The 24,688-nt window shown below is 44.9% G+C and overlaps 1 protein-coding gene across 6 annotated transcripts in view; it reads right to left on the bottom strand.

Annotated features, from left to right (window-relative positions):
- fbxo41 (F-box protein 41) overlaps positions 1-24,688 on the bottom strand; it is a 249,303-nt gene that overhangs the window by 190,573 nt on the left and 34,042 nt on the right. For all 6 annotated transcript variants that reach the window (XR_015758748.1, XR_015758740.1, XR_015758746.1 and 3 more), the window contains exon 4: positions 10,181-10,260. Coding sequence is in view for 2 of the 6 variants with exons in the window: in XM_087992377.1 (XP_087848503.1) it covers positions 10,181-10,260 (80 nt within the window). In the remaining 4 variants the exon portion in view is untranslated. The remainder of the gene's footprint in view (positions 1-10,180; positions 10,261-24,688) is intronic.

Raw genomic sequence — 24,688 nt, 5'->3', positions numbered from 1 at the left:
TCGACATGTGGAGACTAGTTAAGGAACAGTTGTTGCAAGTGATGAATAAATATGTCCCTCTGAGACAGGCAAGAAGTGGGAAGATAAAGGAGCCTTGGATGACGAGAGCAGTGGAGCTTCTCGTCAAAAGGAAAAAGGTAGCTTACATAAGGTGGAGGAAGTTAGGGTCGAGCTCAGCTCTACAGGATTACAGGCAGGCAAGGAAGGAGCTCAAAAGTGGTCTGAGGAGAGCCAGGAGGGGGCACGAGAAAGGCTTGGCAGAACGGATTAGGGAGAACACAAAGGCATTTTACACTAATGTGAGGAATAAGAGAATGGTCTAGAGAAAGAATAGGCCCGATCAGGGACAGCATAGGGAATTTGTGTATGGAGTCTGAGGAGGTAGGGGAAGCCCGAAATGAGTTTTTTGCTTCTGTCTTTATGAAATGACCTTGCTTGATTAAATGCAGCCAACACGGCTTTGTGAGGGGCAGGTCATGCCTCACAAACCTTATCGAGTTCTTTGAGGATGTGACTGGAAAAGTTGATGAGGGTCGAGCTGTGGATGTGGTGTATATGGACTTCAGCAAGGCATTTGATAAGGTTCCCCATGGTAGGCTCATTCAGAAGGTCAGGAGGAATGGGATACAGGGGAACTTAGCTGTCTGGATACAGAATTGGCTGGCCAATAGAAGACAGCGAGTGGTAGTAGAAGGAAAATATTCTGCCTGGAAGTCAGTGGTGAGTGGTGTTCCACAGGGCTCTGTCTTGGGCCTCTACTCTTTGTAATTTTTACTAATGACTTGGATGAGGGGATTGAAGGATGGATCAGCATGTTTGCAGACGACACAAAGGTTGGAGGTGTCGTTGACAGTATAGAGGGCTGTTGTAGGCTGCAGCGGGAAATTGACAGGATGCAGAGATGGGCTGAGAGGTGGCAGATGGAGTTCAACCTGGATAAATGTGAGGTGATGCATTTTGGAAGGTCGAATTTGAAAGCTGATTACAGGATTAAGGATAGAACTCTTGGTAGTGTGGAGGAACAGAGGGATCTTGGGGTGCAGGTACACAGATCCCTTAAAATGGCCACCCAAGTGGACAGGGTTGTTAAGAAAGCATATGGTGTTTTGGCTTTCATTAACAGGGGGATTGAGTTTAAGAGTCGTGAGATCCTGTTGCAGCTCTATAAAACTTTGGTTAGACCGCACTTGGAATACTGCGTCCAGTTCTGGTCGCCCTATTATAGGAAAGATGTGGATGCTTTGGAGAGGGTTCAGAGGAGGTTTACCAGGATGCTGCCTGGACTGGAGGGCTTATCTTATGAAGAGAGGTTGACTGAGCTCGGACTTTTTTCATTGGAGAAAAGGAGGAGAAGAGGGGACCTAATTGAGGTATACAAGATAATGAGAGGCATAGATAGAGTCGATAGCCAGAGACTATTTCCCAGGGCAGAAATGACTAACACGAGGGGTCATAGTTTTAAGCTGGTTGGAGGAAAGTATAGAGGGGATGTCAGAGGCGGGTTCTTTACACAGAGAGTTGTGAGAGCATGGAATGCGTTGCCAGCAGCAGTTGTGGCAGCAAGGTCATTGGGGACATTTAAGAGACTGCTGGACATGCATATGGTCACAGAAATTTGAGGATGCATACATGAGGATCGGTGGTCGGCACAACATCGTGGGCTGAAGGGCCTGTTCTGTGCTATACTGTTCCATGTTCTATCCGGAATAAGGTACGTGAACTTGCAGCATGGGTTGGTACCTGGGACTTCAGGGTTGTTGAAAATGTGTTGCTGGAAAAGCGCAGCAGGTCTGGCAGCATCCAAGGAGCAGGAGAATCGACGTTTCGGGCATGAGTCCTTCTGATTCCTGAAGAAGGGCTCATGCCTGAAACGTCGATTCTCCTGCTCCTTGGATGCTGCCAGACCTGCTGCGCTTTTCCAGCAACACATTTTCAGCTCTGATCTCCAGCATCCATTTTGATGTTGTGGCCATTTTGGAGACATGGATAGAGCAGGGACAGGAATGGTTGTTGCAAGGTTCCAGGATTTAGATGTTTCAGTAAGAACAGAGAAGCTGGTAAAAGAGGGGGAGGTGTGGCATTGTTGGTCAAGGACAGTATTACGATGGCCGAAAGGACATTTGAGGACTTGTCTGTTGAGGTAGTATGGGTTGAGTTTAGAAACAGGAAAGGAGAGGTCACCCTGTTGGGAGTTTTCTCTAGGCCTCTGAATAGTTCCAGAGATGTAGAGGAAAGAATAGCAAAGATGATTCTCGATAAGAGTGAGAGAAACAGGCTAGTTGTCATGGGGGACGTCAACTTTCTAAATATTGACTGGGAACATTATACTACGAGTACTATAGATGGGTCAGTTGTCGTCCAGTGTGTGCAGGAGGGCTTCCTGACACAATATGTAGACATGCCAACAAGGAGCGAAGTCACATTAGATTTGGTATTGGGTAATGAGCCTGGCCAGGTGTTCGACTTGGAAGTAGGTGAGCAGTTTGGTGATAGCGATCACAATTCTGTTATGTTTACTTTAGTGATAGAAAGAGATAGATGTATACCACTGGGCAAGAGTTCCAGCTGGGGGAAAGGCAATTACGATGCGATTAGGCAAGATTTAGGAAGCATAGGATGGGGAAGGAAACTGCAGGGGATGGGCACATTAGAAATGTGGAGCTTATTCAAGGAAAAGCTCCTGTGTGTCCTCAATAAGTATGAACCTGTCAGGCAGGTAGGAAGCTGTAGAGTACGGGAGCTGTGGTTTATGAAGGAAGTGGAATCTCTGATCAAGAGGAAGAAGAAGGCTTCTGTTAGGATGAGATGTGAAGGCTCAGTTAGGGCGCTTGAGGGTTACAAGGTAGCCAGGAAAGACCTAAAGAGAGAGCTCAGAAGAGCCAGGAGGAGACATGAGAAGTTGTTGGCGGATAGGATCAGGGTAAACCCTAAGGCTTTCTATGGGTATTTAAGGTATAAAAGAATGACGAGAGTAAGGTTAGGCCAATCAAGGATAGTAGTGGGAAGTTGTGTGTGGAGTCAGAGGAGATAGGGGAAGCAATAAATGAATATTTTTCAACAGTATTCACTCTAGAAAACGACAATGTTGTCAAGAAGAATACTGAGATACAGGATACCAGACTAGGTGGGATTGAGGTTCACAAGGAAGAGGTATTAGATCGGTGGAGTTGTTGACAGTGAGGAAGGATGTGTCAGGTTACAGCGGGTAATAGATAAGCTGCAGAGCTGGGCAGAAAGGTGGCAAATGTGTGAGGTGGTAAGTGTGAGGTGATTCACTTTGGTAAGAGTAACAAAAAGATGGGGTACTGGACTAACGGTTGGATACTTGGTAGTGTGGATGAGCAGAGGGATCTTGGTGTCCATGTGCACAGATCTCTGAAAGTTGCCACCCAGGTAAATAGTGCGGTGAAGAAGGCATATGGCGTACTGGCTTTTATTGGTAGAGGAATTGAGTTCCGGAGCCCTGAGATCATGATGCAGTTGTATAAGACTCTGGTGCGGCCGCATCTGGAGTTTTGTGTGCAGTTTTGGTCGCCATACTATAGGAAGGATGTGGAGGCACTGGAACATGTGCAGAGGAGGTTTACCAGGATGTTGCCTGGTATGGTAGGAAGATCGTATGAGGAAAGGCTGAGGCACTTGGGGCTGTTTTCATTGGAGAAAAGAAGGTTTAGGGGTGACTTGATAGGGGTTTGATAGGTACAAGACGATTAGGGGTTTAGATAGGGTTGACCACGAGAACCTTTTTCCACGTATAGAGTCAGCTATTACGAGGGGGCATAGCTTTAAATTAAGGGGTGGTAGGTATAGGACAGATGTTAGGGGTAGATTCTTTACTCAGCGAGTCGTAAGTTCATGGAATGCCCTGCCAGTAGCAGTGGTGGACTTTCCATCTTTATGGGCATTTAAACGGGCATTGGATAGGCATATGGAGGATAGTGGGCTAGTGTAGGTTAGGTGGGCTTGGATCGGCGCAACATCGAGGGCCAAAGGGCCTGTACTGCGCTGTATTCTTCTATGTTCTATGTAAATCCTGCAGAGTGTGAAAATAGATAGTCGCCTGGGCCGGATGGGATTTATCCTCGGATCCTCTGGGAAGCCAGGGAGGAGATTGGCGAGCCTTTGGCATTGATCTTTAAATCATCATTGTCTACAGGAGTACAGCCAGAAGCCTGGAGGATAGCAAATGTGGTTCCCCTGTTCCAGAAGGGGAGTAGAGACAACCCTGGTAATTATAGACCAGTGAGCTTACTTCAGTTGTTGGTAAAGTGTTGGAAAAGGTTATAAGAGACAGGATTTATAATCATCTGGAAAAGAATACTTTGATTAGGGATAGTCAGCACGATTTTGTGAAGGGTAGGTAATGCCTCACAAACCTTATTGAGTTCTTTGAGAAGGTGACCAAACAGATGAGCGTAAACCGGTTGATGTGGTGTATATGGATTTCAGCGAGGCGTTCGATAAGGTTCCCCACAGTAGGCTATTGTACGAAATGTGGAGGAATGGGATTATGGGAGACATAGCAGTTTGGATCAGTAAATGGCTTGCTGAAAGAAAACAGAGGGTGGTGGTTGATGGGAAATGTTCATCCTGGAGTCCAGTTACCAGTGGTGTACAGCAAGGGTCAGTGTTGGGTCCACTGCTGTTCGTCATTTTCAGGTTACAGAGAGACATAGATAAGCTGCAGAGCTGGGCTGAGAAGTGGCAAATGGAGTTTAAATGCGGACAAGTATGAGGTGATTCACTTTGGTCGGAGTAACTGGAATGAAAAGTACTGGGCTAATGGTAAGATTCTTGGTAGTGTAGATGAGCAGAGAGATCTCGGTGTCCAGGTACACAGATCCTTGAAAGCTGCCACCCAGGTTGACAGGGTTGTTAAGAAGGCATACAGTGTTTTAGCTTTTATTAATAGAGGGATCGGGTTCCGGAACCATGAGGTTATGCTACAGCTGTACAAAACTCTGGTACGGCCGCACTTGGAGTATTGTGTACAGTTCTGGTCACCGCATTATATGAAGGATGTGGAAGCTTTAGAAAGGGTGCAGAGAAGATTTAGATTAGATTAGATTAGATTAGATTAGATTACTTACAGTGTGGAAACAGGCCCTTCGGCCCAACAAGTCCACACCAACCCGCCGAAGCGCAACCCACCCATTCCCCTACATTTACCCCTTCACCTAACACTACGGGCAATTTCCCATGGCCAATTCACCTGACCCGCACATCTTTGGACTGTGGGAGGAAACCGGAGCACCCGGAGGAAACCCACGCAGACACGGGGAGAACGTGCAAACTCCACACAGTCAGTCGCCTGAGGCGGGAATTGAACCCAGGTCTCTGGCGCTGTGAGGCAGCAGTGCTAACCACTGTGCCACCGTGCCACCCACTGTGCCACCGTGCCGCCCACATTTACTGGGATGTTGCCTGGTATGGAGGGAAGGTCTTACGAGGAAAGGCTGAGGGACTTGAGGCTGTTTTCGTTAGAGAGAAGAAGGTTGAAAGGTGACTTAATAGAGACATACAACATAATCAGAGGGTTAGAGAGGGTGGACAGAGAGAGCCTTTTTCCAAGTATGGTGACAGCGAGCACGAGGGGGCATAGCTTTAAATTGAGGGGTGATAGATATACGACAGATGTCAGAGGAGTTTCTTTACTCAGAGAGTAGAACATAGAACAATACAGCACAGAACAGGCCCTTCGGCCCACGATGTTATGCCAAACATTTGTCCTAGCTTAAGCACCTATCCATGTAACTATCCAATTGCTGCTTAAAGGTCACCAATGATTCTGACTCTGCCACTCCCACAGGCAGCGCATTCCATGCCCCCAACACTCTCTGGGTAAAGAACCCACCCCTGACATCCCCCCTATACCTTCCACCCTTCACCTTAAATTTATGTCCCCTTGTAACACTCTGTTGTACCCGGTGAAAAGGTCTCTGACTATCTACTCTATCTATTCCCCTGATCATCTTATAAACCTCTATCAAGTCACCCCTCATCCTTCGCCGTTCCAATGAGAAAAGGCCTAGCACTCTCAACCTATCCTCGTACGACCTATTCTCCATTCCAGGCAACATCCTGGTAAATCTCCTTTGCACCCTCTCTAAAGCTTCCACATCTTTCCTAAAGTGAGGCGACCAGAACTGCACACAGTACTCCAAATGTGGCCTTACCGTGGTCCTGTACAGCTGCAACATCACCTCACGACTCTTGAATTCAATCCCTCTGCTAATGAACGCTAATACACCATAGGCCTTCTTACAAGCTCTATCCACCTGAGTGGCAACTTTCAAAGATCTATGAATGTAGACCCCAAGATCCCTCTGCTCCTCCACCTCACTAAGAACCCTACCGTTAACTCTGTATTCCGCATTCTTCTTTGTCCTTCCAAAATGGACAACCTCACACTTGACAGGGTTGAACTCTATCTGCCACTCCTCAGCCCAGCTCTGCATCATATCTAAGTCCATTTGCAGCCGACAACAGCCCTCCTCACTATCCACAATTCCACCAATCTTCGTATCATCTGCAAATTTACTGACCCACCCTTCGACTCCCTCTTCCAAGTCATGAATAAAAATTACAAACAGCAGAGGATCCAGAACTGATCCCTGCGGAACTCCACTTGTAACTGGGCTCCAGGCTGAATATTTACCATCTACCACCACTCTCTGATTTCGACCGGTTAGCCAGCTCTCTATCCAACTGGCCAAATTTCCCACTATCCCATGCCTCCTGACTTTCCGCATAAGCCTACCATGGGGAACCTTATCAAATGCCTTACTAAAATCCATGTACACTACATCCACTGCTCTACCCTCATCCACATGCTTGGTCACCTCCTCGAAGAATTCAATAAGCCTTGTAAGGCAAGACCTACCCCTCACAAATCCGTGCTGGCTGTCCCTAATCAAGCAGTGGCTTTCCAGATATTCATAAATCCTATCCCTCAGTACCCTTTCCATTACTTTGCCTACCACCGAAGTAAGACTAACTGGCCTGTAATTCCCGGGGTTATCCCTATTCCCTTTTTTGAACAGGGGCACAACATTCGCCACTCTCCAGTCCCCTGGTACCATCCCCGTTGACAGTGAAGATGAAAAGATCATTGCCAACGGTTCTGCAATTTCCTCTCTTGCTTCCCACATAATCCTAGGATATATCCTTTCAGGCCCGGCGGACTTGTCTATCCTCAAGTTGTTCAAAATGTCCAACACTTCTTCCTTCCTAACAAGTATCTCCTCTAGCTTACCAGTCCATTTCACACTCTCCTCTTCAACAATACGGTCCCTCTCATTTGTAAATACTGAAGAAAAGTACTCATTCAAGACCTATCCTATCTCTTCCGACTCAATACACAGTCTCCCACTACTGTCCTTGATCGGACCTACCCTCGTTCTTGTCATTCTCATGTTTCTCACATACGCATAAAAGGCCTTGGGGTTATCCTTGATTCTACCCGCCACAGATTTTTCATGCCCTCTCTAGCTCTCCTAATCCCTTTCTTCAGCTCCCTCCTGGCTATCCTGTATCCCTCCAACGCTCTGAACCTTGTTTCCTCAACCTTATGTAAGCCTCCTTCTTCCTCTTTACAAGACATTCAACCTCCCTCATCAACCAAGGTTCCTTCAAACGACCATCTCTTTCCTGCCTGACAGGTACATACATATCAAGGTCACGTCGTATCTGTTCCTTGAAAAAGTTCCACATTTCAACGACATCCTTCCCTGACAGCCTATGCTCCCAACTTATGCTCCTCAGATCCTATCTTGCAGCATCGTATTTACCCTTTCCCCAATTGTAAAACCTACCCTGTTGCACGCACCTATCTCCATAACCAAGGTGAAAGTCACAGAATTGTGGTCACCATCACCAAAATGCTCACCCACTAACAAGCCCATCACTTGTCCCGGTTCGTTACCAAGTTCCAAATCCAATATGGCCTCCCCTCTGCTCGGACAATCTACATACTGAATTAGAAAAGCTTCCTGGACACACTGCACAAACACCGCCCGTCCAATCTACTTGATCTAAAGAGCTTCCAATCAATATTTGGGAAGTTGAATTCACCCATGACTACTACCCTGTGGCTTCTGCACCTTTCCAAAATCTGTTTCCCAATCTGTTTCTCCACATCTCTGCTGCTATTGGGGAGCCTATAGTAAACACCCAACAAGGTGACTGCACCTTTCCTATTTCTGACTTCAGCCCATACTACCCCCAAAGGCAGATCCCCCTCGAACTGCCTTTCTGCAGCCGTTATACCATGTCTAATTAGCAACGCCATCTCCCTTCCTTTTTTACCACCCTCCCTAATCTTACTGAAACATCTGTAACCAGGAACCTCCAACAACCATTCCTGTCCCTCTTCTATCTACGTTTCCGTGATGGCCACAACATCGTGTCCCAGGTACCGATCCACGCCTTAAGTTCACCCACCTTATTTATGATACTCCTTGCGTTGAAGTATACACACTTGAGCCCATCTCTGTGTCCGCAAGTATTCCCTGTCAGTGCGACCTTCTCCACAGCCTCCCTACATTCTTGGACATCCTGACAAACAGCTAACCTACTTGCTGGACTACAAGTCTGGATCCCATCCCCCTGCCAAATTAGTTTAAACACCCCCGAAGAGTGCTAGCAAACCTACCTCCCAGGATATTGGTGCCCTTCTGGTTCAGGTGCAACCCGTCCTGCTTGTACAGGTCCCACCTTCCCCAGAATGCAGTCCAATTATCCAAATGCCTGAAGCCCTCCCTCCTACAACATCCTTGCAGCCACGTGATCAACTGCACTCTCTCCCTATTCCTTGCCTCACTGTCACGTGGCACCGGCAACAACCCAGAGATAACGACTCTGTCCGTCCTAGCTTTTAGCTTCCAGCCTAATTCCCTGAGCTCCTGATGACCTCCCCACCCCTCTTCCTACCTATGTCGTTGGTGCCAACGTGCACCACGACTTCTGGCTGCACACCCTCCACCTTAAGGATTCTGAAGACACGGTCCGAGACGTCTCGGACCCTGGCACCCGGGAGGCAACAAACCAACCGAGAGACTCGCCCATGTGGAAAGAACCGCCTGTCCGTTCCTCTAACTAAACAGTCCCCTATAACTAGCGCTCTCCTCCTCTCTCCCTTTCCCTTCTGAGCCTCAGAGCCGGAGTAGTAAGGGTATGGAATGCTTTGCCTGCAACGGTAGATTCACCAACTTTAAGTACATTTAAGTCGTCATTGGACAAGCATATGGATGTACATGAAATAGTGTAGGTTAGATGGGCTTCAGATTGGTATGACTGGTCAGTGCAACATCGAGGGCCGAATGGCCTGTACTGCGCTGTAATGTTCTATGGTGGAGTATTGACTAAGCAGACTGGAAAAGTGGCAGAGGGAGCCGAGGAGGAAGGTGGCAATCTGTAGGAGGTTTCCTTGCCCATGTTTGACCTAGTGCCATGAGGATTTATGAGGTCTGGCATCAATGTTGAAGAGTCCCAGAACAACCTTCTGAAATCTGGGTAGTTAAGAACATCAACATGACAGACTCAATGTACTTAAACTCTATGAAGAGACGTTTCCAGAAGGACATTTCCTTTCCTGATGTTTACTGTGTTTGTAAACAACCATTTTGGAAAAAATACAAACTTGGTTTGGTTTTTCACTATTTTACCCAGTAAGAAGGATAGTTTCTTTTTCCTTCTTTTTAAAAATAGATACTGTACTATCAAAGAGATGCTGTGGCATAATGAATAGAGTTTTGCTTCTGCGTCCCACTTCTGGACTTGATTGCTCAGGAATGTCTATTCAGAGCATTTTGTATATTAACCTATAAATCCTTCCAATACACTATCCATAGCTCCAGACTAAAACATGCCTCTCCACTCATGGTATCTGCTTTCAATATCATTGGCTAGAAACTATTTGACAAAGTAGACTTAAAATCATATATATGGTGAATTCTCATTCAGTCATGCACATTTGCAGATAAATATGAATAATGAGTATGGCTTATTATTAAAAAATTTCATAAAACAAATTCAGCACATACAAATTTTGCTGCACATTTTAATACTTTTCTACAACATTAAATTAAGCCATAAAATCATTTGAAATTCAGAACCAAATGAAGAGCAATGAACTATATTAACATCATAAATTCAAGTTGTTTGGTTTCACATCCTATACCTGACATTTGGTAACGACTGCTGCTCAGATGCAGGCACATTCCCTCGGGTATTTCCAGCTGGGGGTATGGGTCTTTCACCCTAGACAACAAGAAGGAATTGAAAAATAAAGCAAAAATTACAAAAGAAATCTAAACTAAAATGATAACAAGAAGTAATTCAATAGCAGAATCACATGTAACGTCCTACAATTATGCACTGCTTGAACATAGTTGGCATGTTGCCCACTCCAAACAAATAAAGGGACTGTGCAATAGAATACAATAAATCCATCAATTTGTGATAAAGTATCAGAAAATTAACGATGATTAACAGAATTGCAGAATCACTATGGTACAAGAGGAAACCATTCAACTCATCTGAGCAGAAACTTTTGTCAAACATTAAGATTGACAAGTCGCCAGGGCCAGACCAGATTTGTCCTCGGCTGCTTTGGGAAACGTGAAATGCAATTGCTTCGCCACTTGCGAAGATCTTTTCATCCTCGCTTTCCACTGGAGACGTACCTGAGGACTGGAGAGAGGCAAATGTAATTCCTCTCTTCAAGAAAGGAAATAGGGAAATCCCTGACAATTACAGACCAGTCAGTCTCACGTCTGTCACCTGCAAGGTGTTAGAAAGGATTCTGAGGGATAGGATTTATGATCATCTGGAAGAGCATGGCTTGATTAAATGCAGTCAGCACGGCTTTGTGAGGGGCAGGTCATGCCTCACAAACCTTATCGAGTTCTTGGAGGATGTTACTAGAAAAGTTGATGAGGGTCGAGCAGTGGATGTGATGCATATGGACTTCAGCAAGGCATTTGATAAGGTTCCCCATGGTAGGCTCATTCAGAAGGTCAGGAGGAATGGGATTCAGTGGAACATAGTTGTCTGGACACAGAATTGGCTGGCCAATAGAAGACAGCGAGTGGTAGTGGAAGGAAAATATTCTGCCTGGAAGTCTGTGGTGAGTGGTGTTCCACAGGGCTCTGTCCTTGGGCCTCTACTCTTTGTAATTTTTATTAATGACTTGGATGAGGAGATTGAAGGATGGATCAGCAAGTTTGCATATGACACAAAGGTTGGAGGTATCGTTGACAGTATAGAGGGCTGTTGTAGGCTGCAGCAGGACATTGACAGGATGTAGATATGGGCTGAGAGGTGGCAGATGGAGTTCAACCTGGTTAAATGCGAAGTGATGCATTTTGGAAGGTCGAATTTGAAAGCTGATTACAGGATTAAAGACAGGATTCTTGGCAGTGCGGAGGAACAGAGGGATCTTGAGGTGCAGGTACATAGATCCCTTAAAATTGCCACCCAAGTGGACAGGGTTGTTAAGAAAGCATATGGTGTTTAGGTTTTCATTAAGAGGGGTATTGAGTTTAAGAGTCGTGAGATCTTGTTGCAGCTCTATAAAACTTTGGTTAGACCCCACTTGGAATACTACGTCCAGTTCTGGTCGCCCTATAATAGGAAAGATATAGATGCTTTGGAGAGGGTTCAGAGGAGATTTACCAGGATGCTGCCTGGAATGGAGGGCTTATCTTAAGAAGAGAGGTTGACTGAGCTTGGACTTTTTTCATTGAAAAAAAGAAGGAAGTGGGGGGACCTATTTGAGGTGTACAAGATATTGAGAGGCACAGATAAAGTTGATAGCCAGAGACTTTTTCCCCAGGCAGAAATTGTTAACATGAGGGGTCATAGTTTTAAGCTGTTTGGCGGAAGTATAGAGGGTATGTCAGAGGCGGGTTCGTTACGCAGAGAGTTGTGAGAGCATGGAATGCGTTGCCAGCAGCAGTTGTGGAAGGTCATTGGGGACATTTAAGAGACTGCTGGACATGCATATGGTCACAGAAATTTGAGAGTTCGTACATGAGGTTTACCTTACATGAGGATCAATGGTCAGCACAACATCGTGGGCTGAAGGCCTGTTCTGTGCTGTACTGTTCTATGTTCTAGATAGGGGAAGCCCTAAATGAGATTTTTGCTTTGGTTTTCACCAAGGAAAGGGAACTTGTTGTAAATGAAAACTTAGAGGAGCTGGGACACAGTCTTGAACAGATCAAGATTGATGAAGTTGATGTGTTAGAAATTTTGGCAAACATTAAGATTGATAAGTCCCCAGGGCTAGACCAGATTTATCCTAGGCTGCTCTGGGAAACGAGAAAGGAGGTTGCTAAGCTGCTGGTGAGGATATTTGCCTCCTCACTCTCCATGAGAGTGGTAACAGAGGATTGGAAGGATGCAAATGTTGTTCTCTTTTCAAGAAGGGTAATAGGGAAATCCATGTCAGACCAGTCAGTCTTGCGTCTGTGGTCAGCAAAGTTCTGGAAAGAATTCTGAGGGATAGGATTTATGACTATTTGGCAAAGCATAGTGTGATTAAAGGCAGTCAGCATGGCTTTGTGAGGGGCAGGTCATGCCTCACAAATCTTATTGTGTTCTTTGAGAAGGTGTCACGACAGGTTGACGATGGTCAAGCAGTGGATGTGGTGTATATGGATTTCAGCAAGGCATTTGATAGGGTTCCCCATGGTAGGCTCATTCATAAAGTTAGGAAGTATGGGATACAGGGAGATTTGGCTATCTGGATTCAGAATTGGCTGGCTGACAGAAGGCAGAGAGTGGTTGTAGATGGAAAGTATTCTGCCTGGAGGTCAGTGTTGAGTGAGGTCCCGCAGAGCTTTGCTCTTTGTAGTTTTTATACGAGGAGGTTGAGGGGTGGGTTAGTAAATTTGCCGGTGACGCAAAAGTTGGAGGTGTCATCGATAGTATAGAGGGCTACTGCAGGCTGCAGCACGACATAGACAGGATGCACAGCTGGGCTGAGAAATGGCAGATGGAGTTCAACCTGGATAAATGTGAAGTGATGCATTTTGGAAGGTCAACCTCAAATGCTGAATATAGGATTAAAGACAAGATTCTTGGCAGTGTGGAGGAACAGAGGGATCTGGGTGTGCAAGTACATAGATCCCTCAAAGTTGCCACCGAAATGGATAGGGTTGTTAAGAAAGCATATGGTGTTTTGGCTTTCATTAACAGGAGGATCGAGTTTAAGAGCTGCGAGGTTTTGCTGCAGCTCTACAAGTCCTTGGTCAGACCACACTTGGAATACTGTGTCCAGTTCTGGTCGCCCTACTATAGGAAACATACAGAGGCTTTGGAGGGGGTGTAAAGAAAGTTTACCAGGATGCTGCCTGGACTGGAGGGCTTGCCTTATGAAGAAAAGTTGAATAAGCTCGGACTTTTCTGTATGGAAAGAATGACGAAGAGAGGAGACCTGATCGAGGTGTACAAAATAATGAGAGGAATAGATAGAGTCAATAGAGTCATAGAGATGTACAGCATGGGAACAGACCCTTCAGTCCAACCTGTCCATGCTGACCAGATATCCCAAACCAATCTCGTCCCACCTGCCAGCACACGGCCCATATCCCTCCAAACCCTTCCTATTCATATACCCATCCAAATTTTTCTTAAATGTTGCAATTGTACCAGCCTCCACCACATCCTCTCGCAGCTTATTCCATACACGTACCACCCTCTGCATGAAAATGTTGCCCCTTAGGTCTCTTTTATATCTTTCCCCTCTCACCCTAAACCTATGCCCTCTAGTTCTGGACTCTCCAATCGCAGGGAAAATAGTTTGTATATTTATCCTATCCATGCCCCTCACAATTTTGTAAACCTCTATAAGGTCACCCCTCAGCCTCCGACACTCCAGGGAAAACAGCCCCAGCCTGTTCAGCCTCTCCCTATAGCTCAAATCCTCCAACCCTAGCAACATCCTTGTAAATCTTTTTTGAACCCTTTCAAGTTTCACAACATCTTTCCAAAAGGAAGGAGACCAGAATTGCACGCAATATTCCAACAGTGGCCTAACCAATGTCCTGTACAGCTGCAACATGACCTCCCAACTCCTGTACTCAATGCTCTGACCAATAAAGGAAAGCATACCAAACGCCTTCGTCACTATCCTATCTACCTGCGACTCCACTTTCAAGGAGCTATGAACCTGCACTCCAAGGTCTCTTTGTTCAGCAACACTCCCTTGGACCTTACCATTAAGGATATAAGTCCTGCTAAGATTTGCTTTCCCAAAATGCAGCATCTCACATTTATCGGAATTAAACTCCATCTGCCACTTCTCAGCCCATTGGCCCATCTTGTCCAGATCCTGTTGTAATCTGAGGTGACCCTCTTCGCTGTCCACTACACCTCCAATTTTGGTGTCATCTGCAAACTTACTAACTGTACCTCTAATGCTGGCATCCAAATCATTGATGTAAATGACAAAAAGTAGAGGGCCCAGCACCGATCCTTGTGGCACTCCACTGGTCACAGGCCTCCAGTCTGAAAAACAACCCTCTACCACCATCTTCTGTCTTCTACCTTTGAGCCAGTTCTGTATCCAAATGGCTAGTTCTCCCTGTATTCCATGAGATCTAACCTTGCTAATCAGTCTCCCATGGGGGAACCTTGTCGAACGCCTTACTGAAGTCCATATAGATCACATCTACTGCTCTGCCCTCATCAATCTTCTTTGTTACTTCTTCAAAAAACTCAGTCAAGTTTGTGAGACAGAATTTCCCACACAGAAAGCTATGTTGACTATCCCTAATTAGTCCTTGCCTTTCCAAATACATGTGCATCCTATCCCTCAGGGTTCCCTCCAACAACTTGCCCACAGCCAGAGACTTTTCCCCAGGGCAGGATTGACTGGTACGAGAAGTCATAGTTTGAAGATATTAGGAGGATGGTATAAAGGAGACATCAGAGGTAGGTTCTTTACGCAGAGAGTTGTGAATGCATGGAATGCGTTGCCAGCTGTGGTGATGGAAGCAGAGTCATTGGGGACATATAAGCAACTGCTGGACATGCACATGGATAGCAGTGAGTTGAGGGGTGCGTAGGTTTCGTTACTATATTTCACATTAGGATTAAATCTCGGCACAACATCGTGGGCCAAAGGGCCTGTTCTGTGCTGGACTTTTCATTACGAGTACCATGATTTTCCCAAGGGTGTGCCATTTTCCCACTGGTCCTCACCCTCAATTTCTCCTTCGAATCGTCCCGTTTCCTCCAGACGAAAGGGGTAGCCATGGACCCCAGCTATGCCTAAATTTGTCAGCTACGTAGAACAGTCCATCTTCCGGAGTTACATTGGCATCTTTTCCTCCGCTACATTAATGACTGCATCGACACCACCTCGTGCTCCCACAAGGAGATCGAACAGTTCATCAACTTCACCAACACATTTCCCTCAACCTCAAATTCACCTGGACCATCTCTGACACCTCCCTCCCCTTTCTGGACCTCTCCATCTCTATCAACGATGACCGAATCAACACTGATTTGTTTTGCAAACATAGACTCCCACAGCTACCTGGATTACACCTCCTCCCACCCTACCTCCTGAAAAAATGCTATCCTGTATTCCCAATTGCTCCGCCTCTGCCACATCTGCTCCCAGGAGAACCACTTCCACCACAGAACACACCAGATGGCCTCCTTCTTTAAAGTCCAAGATTTCCCATCCCAGGATGAGTAGAGTAGTGATCTCGGGCTTGCTACCGGTGCCAAGAGATAGTGAGGTGAGGAACAGTCAGCGAATGCAGCTTAACACGTGGCTGCAAGGATGGTGCAGGAGGGAGGGCTTCAGATACCTAGACCATTGGGAAACCTTCTGGGGAAGGTGGTACCTGTACATGAAGGGCGGGTTGCACCTGAAATGGAGGGGCACAAATGTCCTGGGTGGGAGATTTGCTTGTGTGGTTCGGGAGGGTTTAAACTAGTTTGGTAGGAGGATGGGAACCAGAGCCGCATGTCGAGAGAGGGGTAGTTGCAGATGGCACAGTAACAGGATGGTAAGAGGCCCCTGGTATTTGAGGTTACAGGGGGCAAGAGGCCCCGAATTTGAGGTTACAGGGGGCAAGAGGCCCCTGGTATTTGAAGTTACAGGGGGCAAGAGGCCCGTGGTATTTGAGGTTACAGGGCGCAAGAGGCCCCGAATTTGAGGTTACAGGGGGCAAGAGGCTCCTGATATTTGAAGTTACAGGGAGCAAGAGGTTCTTGGTATTTAATTATAGATTATTATTATAGTCATAGAGTCATAGAGATGTACAGCATGGAAACAGACCCTTCGGTCCAACTCGTCCATGCCGACTAGATATTGCAACACAATCTAGTCCCACTTGCTAGCACCCGGCTCATATACCTCCAAACCCTTCCTATTCATATACCCATCCAGATGCAATCCAGGTGGACTCCCCCCACCCCAGGGAAAAGATTTTGTCTATTTACCCTATCCATGCTCCTCAGGATTTTATAAAGCTCTATAAGGTCACCCCTCAGCCTCCGACGCTCCAGGGAAAACAGCCCCAGCCTATTTAACCTCTCCCTATAGGTCAAATCCTCCAACCCTGACAACATCCTTGTAAATCTTTTCTGAACCCTTGATATAAAAAATTTATTTTCAAAACAAAAGAAAGAAATATCACGATATTTTATAATGAAAGTTATTTTATAATAAAAAGGTATGTGAAATTGATTAGCATCTGTGGAAGTTTGATCAGGGGAGTAATATTTTTTAAATTAGTTGCCATAAAACTGAAGTATCTTTAAAATGAAGTATATCTTTACATATACAGAACAGATGATTCATCATCGTTAGAGAAATTATGTGAAAAATTTCCTGAAAGGTCCGAGTCTAAACAAAACATTGGGTGATGAAGAATATCATTAGGCATCCCTAAATCTGTTTGATTGGTTAAATCAGCTCAGCAATTGATTTAGCAACATAACATGGGAGTGGGAACGAAAGAGTTAATTAGACTATGGTGACAGTTTTGTGATGAGAGGCACAAAGAATCAGTTTTGCGCTCACGACAGGATACTGCCACCAAATTGGGGAATAAATTAACTGCAAATGGTGCGATGAAATCAGTTGAGGTTCTTAAAAGTGAAGTGCTCGAGCAAAATAAATACAGAAACAAAAGAAGTCACAGTGACTGGTAAACAAGCAGAACTGCGCTATTCGATGGTTGGCCTTAGTTTTAATGAGGAAGACAATGATAACTCGGATTGAGATGAGTGGTGCTTTTTTTTAATATTATTATATAATTTTTTTTGCAGCTCCTATTTCAGACTCTTCCTTATAGGCTGATCGGTCTTTGGAATGTCCAGCTGTTCCACTTAATTCCCAATAACTTCACTGCTGTAGTCCAGGAACAACATTGCTTGCTTTGTTGCTTTTTTGTTCGTTTTGGTGATTGTTCTTTGCTTATGGAATATGGAGGCTGGCCGTTATTCTTTCTTGATGTATTAAAAGATAAGGCTGGCCAGTGGTAACAATTCTCCTACACTTGGTTAAGCAATGATGCCACAGCCAGGATCTATTAGACTAAACTCCCAAGCTAAAAACTGAGATATGGTGTGTGCGTGCGTGAAAGAGAGAGAGAGAGAGAGAGAGAGAGAAAAGAGCTGGACAGCTAATAGAAAGTTTAACCCTTTGTGATGCGGTTTGTTTGTTGGTGATTGAATGAATGTTTGTGCTTTGTTCCCTGGAGCTTGAGATCTGGGACTGTTTCAAATCTGATTTCTATTATGGAAATTTAACATGATTTCTTTTAAGGTTAAGGATTTTACAGTGATTATGAAATAAAATATTAACTCCTGTTTTTACAGGTCATGACTGCCTTATTATCAGTTTCTAACTAATCTCTTTTATCTTTACATAAAAGCCAAACTTATTCAATTTCAAATCAGCTTAATACGGAGGAAAACAACATTATAACCTTTTTATTGTGTTTCAGACTCGTTTGTTTCCACTTAATTTTAAGACTATTGAGTTTCATTGGTGATTATGATGTGCAAGCCGTAGCTTTATTCAGAAAATCCCCTCCCTCAATGACAGTTGAAGTTTCAGTTCAACATTAAATTGTAATAAATCATCAAAAAAATCCTATGGTTAATATCTGTGACCTTGGATTCGGCCATTATTCATGCATTAATAGCTTTTTTTAACTTGAATAGACAAATCCTTTTAAGGCAGCTCTGATTATTTCACGACCTATAGCATTGTAATTGAGCAATGACTGGTCAGGGCTACTTAAGAAAACTAATTTTGGACTTAAATTAAGGGACTAAAACCGGGTCGTTATAGTGGATTTTAAAGTTGGGAACTGTATGCATTTTACATTTTAAATATTAAAGACTGATTAAACGAATTTCCAATTTATATATAAATATATATTTATAAATTATATAAGAAAATAAGATGTTGTATGTTACTCAGATATACTGTAAAAGAATGACCATTGATATATTACCACAGAGGAGACCTGCTCTTAAAACAAGACAATGAGAACTAAGCTCTGTTGATCCTCCAATGTCCACAAAAATAATTGAAAACTTAATTTATTTTCCATAATCTTCTTCAGATATATCCACATTCAATAATCCATAAAGTACACTTGGTACCACTCCACTCAGTGTTATCTCCAAAATTCAAGCTGAATTCTATCCGTATCATTAGGTGTCCCTAACGATGAAAAAGGACTACTGTCTGACTTAAGCAGGCACTTCTGTCACCCAGCATTCCAACCTTTGGAAAATAGGGACAGCCAAACATAGAGGAATAGGGTGGTATATCAATCATTATTTCTTTTGTAGCATCACTGCCCCATTTCATGGAGTTAGCAAGCTCCATAATGTCACAGTTATGTGATACAATGACCAGGACAAGTGAATGAGACAGATCACCTATTTAGTTATTCTCCTCTTGCAATTTTTGATTAGCTAAAAATTCAAATCCTAAAATCAGCTTTCAGATTATAACAAGTAAGATTCCAAAATGTATAGTTAGGAACTGGCTTTAAAGTTAGACAAGCATAAATTAATAAATCGTTTAAATGAGGTTAAAATGAAAATAGAGGCAAGGAGATCAACTACAGAAGGGAAGAGAATGATGCAATAAGAAGGATAAAACAGCAGTGTACAGTTTTTAAATGTTTTAGTCACTTGTTGGGTTTCCACCCTGAATTGCAGATAATGATTATTTTATTTATTATTATAAATATTTATTAATAATTATATATTATTATTTATATCATTAATATTTATAATAAATCAATTAGATTAGCCTGAATCAACATTAATTGGCAGGATTTCTTCATACATTCTCAGTGACCTGTCATATTGATTAATGGCTAATATAAAACATGACTGCATTAATTCATTGTTAATTAAAGAATGGAAAGCTACATTACTGGCCAGTTGAAAAAATTTTGCATATGATTGGGGAATAGGGATAGATATGGTAGATGAAACTCCCAAAAGTTGGGGAGGTGGCTGTGAATGGTTATGTATGCAAAAAAATAGAAATAACATGAGAAAACAATGTAAAGCCACGAAGGTTGAGGAGGATACAAACAATGTTAAAGGAACAATACCGTACTATATAATAAAAAAACTTAGATTCTACTCGGAATCCCGAGCAGAATCTATGTCTGGCATACTGACCCTTCTTGAGAATTGGGATTTCCTTCCTGTATACCTGCTGAGCCCTGTGGCTATGTGGTTGGCATTGCTGCCTCGCGGTGCCAGGGTCCCGGGTTTAATGCCAGCCTTGGATGGCTGTCTGTGTGGAATTTGCACGTTCTCCCTGTGTCTGTGCGGGTTTCCTCTGGGTGCTCCGGTTTCTTCCCACAGTCCAAAGATGTGCAGGTCAGGTGAATTGGCCATGGGAAATTGCCCATAGTGTTAGGTGTATTAGAGGGAAATTGGTCTAGGTGGTTTCTCCTTCGTAGGATTGGTGTGTACTTGTTGGGCCTGTTTCCACACTCTAGGGACTTGAATCATCTCCTGATTGTCCCCAGCCTTAATTTAAAGCATCCACTTGTTGAAACTTTTCGTTCTTTTGAAAATGAAGCATTCAGTCTTCATCATCAATATCATGGAATGAGTGACTTGTGCCATCCTAAACCGGTCCCATCCCGGGGACTAGAGTAATGTTAATGAAGCATGCCACTGACTGCAAGACCAAACCGGCCAAATTTGCTCAGTATGTCCAAGTGTGATACGGATGCAAATGCAGTAAAATTCTAGGAGCAGCCTGAATACGAATGGCTTGTGCTACAAGCCTGAAAGATGTGCCTACCTGTCTGATAGAAGTAGCAAACAATTGAACAATAATCAAGAAGTTCAATTACCTTGTATTTAACCCTATGCTTTTGCAATGTTTTCTGGCTGGAGTCCCTGACATGATCCAGACCAACAGTACAAACCAGTCCAGGAATTTCCAGTCGCAAATGTGATGAGCGGTGGTTTTCTTTTGGGATAGCCAGAACCAGACTGAACCATGATGCAAGTTACAGGTAAAACAAATTATTTTCAGCATCCTGGCGATTCCAAATGCCATATTTTGAGAGCGAGCAGCAGCGGAGGTAAGACGAACCCGGAAGACTGGAGCTAAGGTAAGGCAGTTTTTTAAAAAATTACTTACCGGTAGCGGACAGCGGGGTTTTCCCTTTCACAGAAGGAGCGGGAGCAGCGGGTGAAGTGACGAGGACCAGAGGGGCAGCCGGGAAGGAAAGCAGTGACCATATATATCAGATAGGTCGGGTATGGATGCTAGGGCAGTTGCTTGCTCGTCCTGCAGAATGTGGCAGGTGGGAGACATGGCACATGTCTCCGCTGGCTACATCTGCGGGAAGTGCACCCAACTCCAGATCCTTGAAAACAGCGTTAGGGAATTGGAGCTGGAGCTGGATGAACTACGGATCATTCGGGAGGCTGAGGGGGTAATTGAGAGGAGTTACCAGGAGTTGGTCACTCCTAAGGCTCAGGACAAGGATAGATGGGTTACAGTTAGTGGGAGGAAAGGGGACAGACAGACAGTGCAGAGATCCCCTGTGGACATTCCCCTCAGCAATAAGTATACCATTTTGGATACTGCTGGGGGGGATGACCTACCAGAGGAAAGCCATAGCAGTCAGTTCTCTGGCACTGAGCCTGACACTGTGGCATGGAAGGGAAGGGGGCAGAATAGAAAAGTACTCGTGTAGGGGTAGGGGAATTGACAGGAGATTTTGTGGTCAGGATCGGGATTCCCGGAAGGTATGTTGCCTCCCTGGTGCCAGGGTCCGGGACGTCTCCGATCGGGTGTATAAAGTTCTAAAAGGGGAGGGCGAACAGCCAGAAATCTTGTTACATATTGGCACTAATGATATAGCCAGGAAAAGGATCGAGGATATAAAAAGTGATTTCAGGGAGTTAGGATGGAAGCTGTAAAGCAGGACGAACAGAGTAGTGTTCTCTAGTTCACTACCGGTGCCACGAGATAGCGAGGCGAGGAACAGGGAGAGGGCGCAGCTTAACACGTGGCTGCGCAGCTGGTGTAGGAGGGAGGGCTTCAGATATGTAGATAATTGGGATGCCTTCTGGGGAAGGTGGGACCTGTACAAGAAGGACGGGTTAAGTCTGAACTGGAAGGGGACCAATGTCCTGGGTGGAAGGTTTGCTCGAGTAGTTCGAGAGGGTTTAAACTAGTATGGCAGGGGGGTGGGAACCTGAGCTGTATACTGGAGGTGGGAGTTGATGCAGATGAGGCAATAGCAAGAGGTAGACCAGCTAGTGGGAAGGATTTTCCTGGGAAGGAAACAAGGGATCAGTTAAAGTGTGTTTGCTTTAACGCAAGGAGTATCAGGAATAAAAATGACGAACTTAGAGCATGGATCAGTACCTGGTGCTATGATGTTGTGGCCATAACAGAGACATGGGTTTCTCAGGGGCAGGAATGGTTGCTGGATGTTCCAGGGTTTACAGCATTCAGAAAGAATAGGGAAGGGGGAAAAAGAGGAGGGGGTGTAGCACTACTAATCAGAGAGGGTATCACAGCTACAGAAGCTTCCACTGTCGCGGAAGATCTGCCTACCGAATCAGTATGAGTGGAAATTAGGAACAGCAAGGGAGCAGTCACCTCTTTACAGGCCCCCCAATAGCAGCAGGGAGATGGAAGAAAGCATAGGTCGGCAGATTTTGGAAAAGTGTGGACGTAGTAGGGTTGTTGTAATGGGTGACTTTAACTTTCCCAATATTGATTGGAACCTCCTTCGAGCAGAAGATTTGAATGGAGCTGTTTGTGGAAGGTGTGTTCAGGAGGGTTTCCTAACTCAGTACATTGACAGGCCGACGAGGGGAGAGGCCATTCTAGACTTGGTGCTCGGCAATGAGCCGGGGCAGGTATCAGATCTTGTGGTGGGAGAGCATTTTGGTGATAGTGACCACAACTGCCTCACATTCTACATAGCTATGGAGAAGGAGAGGATTAGGCAAAATGGGAGGATATTTAATTGGGGAAGAGGAAACTATGATGCAATTAGACATGAGTTAGGAAGCATGGATTGGAGCAATTGTTCCATGGTAAAGGCACTATAGACATGTGGAGACTGTTTAAGGAACAGTTGTTGCGAGTGATGAATAAATATGTCCCTCTGAGACAGGCAAGAAGTGGTAAGATAAAGGAACCTTGGATGACGAGAGCAGTGGAGCTTCTCGTCAAAAGGAAAAAGGTAGCTTACATAAGGTGGAGGAAGCTAGGGTCGAGCTCAGCTCTAGAAGATTACAGGCAGGTGAGGAAGGAGCTTAAAAATGGTCTGAGGAGAGCCAGGAGGGGGGCACGAGAAAGGATTGGCAGAACGGATTAGGGAGAACACAAAGGCATTTTACAATAATGTGAGGAATAAGAGAATGGTCAAAGAAAGAGTAGGCCCGATCAGGGACAGCATAGGGAATTTGTGTGTGGAGTCTGAGGAGGTAGGGGAAGTCCTAAATGAGTTTTTTGCTTCTGTCTTTATGAAAGAAACAAACCTTTGAAGAGCAGGTGTGCATCTTGGAATGGATAGAGATAGAGGAAGCTGATGTGCTGAAAATTTTGTCAAACATTAAGATTGACAAGTCGCCAGGCCCGGACCAGATTTGTCCTCGGCTGCTTTGGGAAACGAGAAATGCAATTGCTTCGCCACTTGCGAAGATCTTTTCATCCTCGCTCTCCACTGGAGTCGTACCTGAGGACTGGAGAGAGGCAAATGTAATTCCTCTCTTCAAGAAAGGAAATAGGGAAATCCCCGGCAATTACAGACCAGTCAGTCTCACGTCTGTCGTCTGCAAGGTGTTAGAAAGGATTCTGAGGGATAGGATTTATGACCATCTGGAAGACCTTGCTTGATTAAATGCAGCCAACACGGCTTTGTGAGGGGCAGGTCATGCCTCACAAACCTTTTCGAGTTCTTTGAGGATGTGACTAGAAACGTTGATGAGTGTCGAGCTGTGGATGTGGTGTATATGGACTTCTGCAAGGCATTTGATTAGGTTCCCCATGGTAGGCTCATTCAGAAGGTCAGGAGGAATGGGATACAGGGGAACTTAGCTGTCTGGATACAGAATTGGCTGGCCAATAGAAGACAGCGAGTGGTAGTGGAAGGAAAATATTCTGCCTGGAAGTCAGTGGTGAGTGGTGTTCTACAGGGCTCTGTCCTTGGGCCTCTACTCTTTGTAATTTTTATTAATGACTTGGATGAGGGGATTGAAGGATGGGTCAGCAAGTTTGCAGATGACACAAAGGTTGGAGGTGTCATTGACAGTATAGAGGGCTGTTGTAGGCTGCAGCAGGACATTGACAGGATGCAGAGATGGGCTGAGAGGTGGCAGATGGAGTTCAACCTGGATAAATGCGAGGTGATGCATTTTGGAAGGTCGAATTTGAAAGCTGAGTACAGAATTAAGGATAGGATTCTTGGCAGTGTGGAGGAACAGAGGGATCTTGGTGTGCAGGCACATAGATCCCTTAAAATGGCCACCCAAGTGGACAGGGTTGTTAAGAAAGCATATGGTGTTTTGGCTTTCATTAACAGGGGGATTGAGTTTAAGAGTCGTGAGATCCTGTTGCAGCTCTATAAAACTTTGGTTAGACCGCACTTGGAATACTGCGTCCAGTTCTGGTCGCCCTATTATAGGAAAGATGTGGATGCTTTGGAGAGGGTTCAGAGGAGGTTTACCAGGATGCTGCCTGGACTGGAGGGCTTATCTTATGAAGAGAGGTTGACTGAGCTCGGACTTTTTTTCACTGGAGAAAAGGAGGAGGAGAGGGGACCTAATTGAGGTATACAAGATAATGAGAGGCATAGATAGAGTCGATTGCCAGAAACTAATTCCCAGGGCAGAAATGACTAACACGAGGGGTCATAGTTTTAAGCTGGTTGGAGGAAAGTGTAGAAGGGATGTCAGAGGCGGGTTCTTTACACAGAGAGTTGTGAGAGCATGGAATGCGTTGCCAGCAGCAGTTATGGAAGCAAGGTCATTGGGGACATTTAAGAGACTGCTGGACATGCATATGGTCACAGAAATTTGAGGGTCTATACATGAGGATCAATGGTCAGCACAACATCGTGGGCTGAAGGGCCTGTTCTGTGCTGTACTGTTCTAAGTTCTATTCCCAAAAGGATGTGGACGCTTTGGAGAGGGTGCA

Source organism: Chiloscyllium plagiosum, unplaced genomic scaffold, assembly GCF_037043375.1.
Source record: "Chiloscyllium plagiosum isolate Xiang-an unplaced genomic scaffold, Cpla_swu_hap1 HiC_scaffold_1, whole genome shotgun sequence".
Lineage (NCBI taxonomy): Eukaryota > Metazoa > Chordata > Chondrichthyes > Orectolobiformes > Hemiscylliidae > Chiloscyllium > Chiloscyllium plagiosum.
Note: the sequence above shows the minus strand (reverse complement) of the source record. Positions and strands in the feature narration are given on the sequence as shown.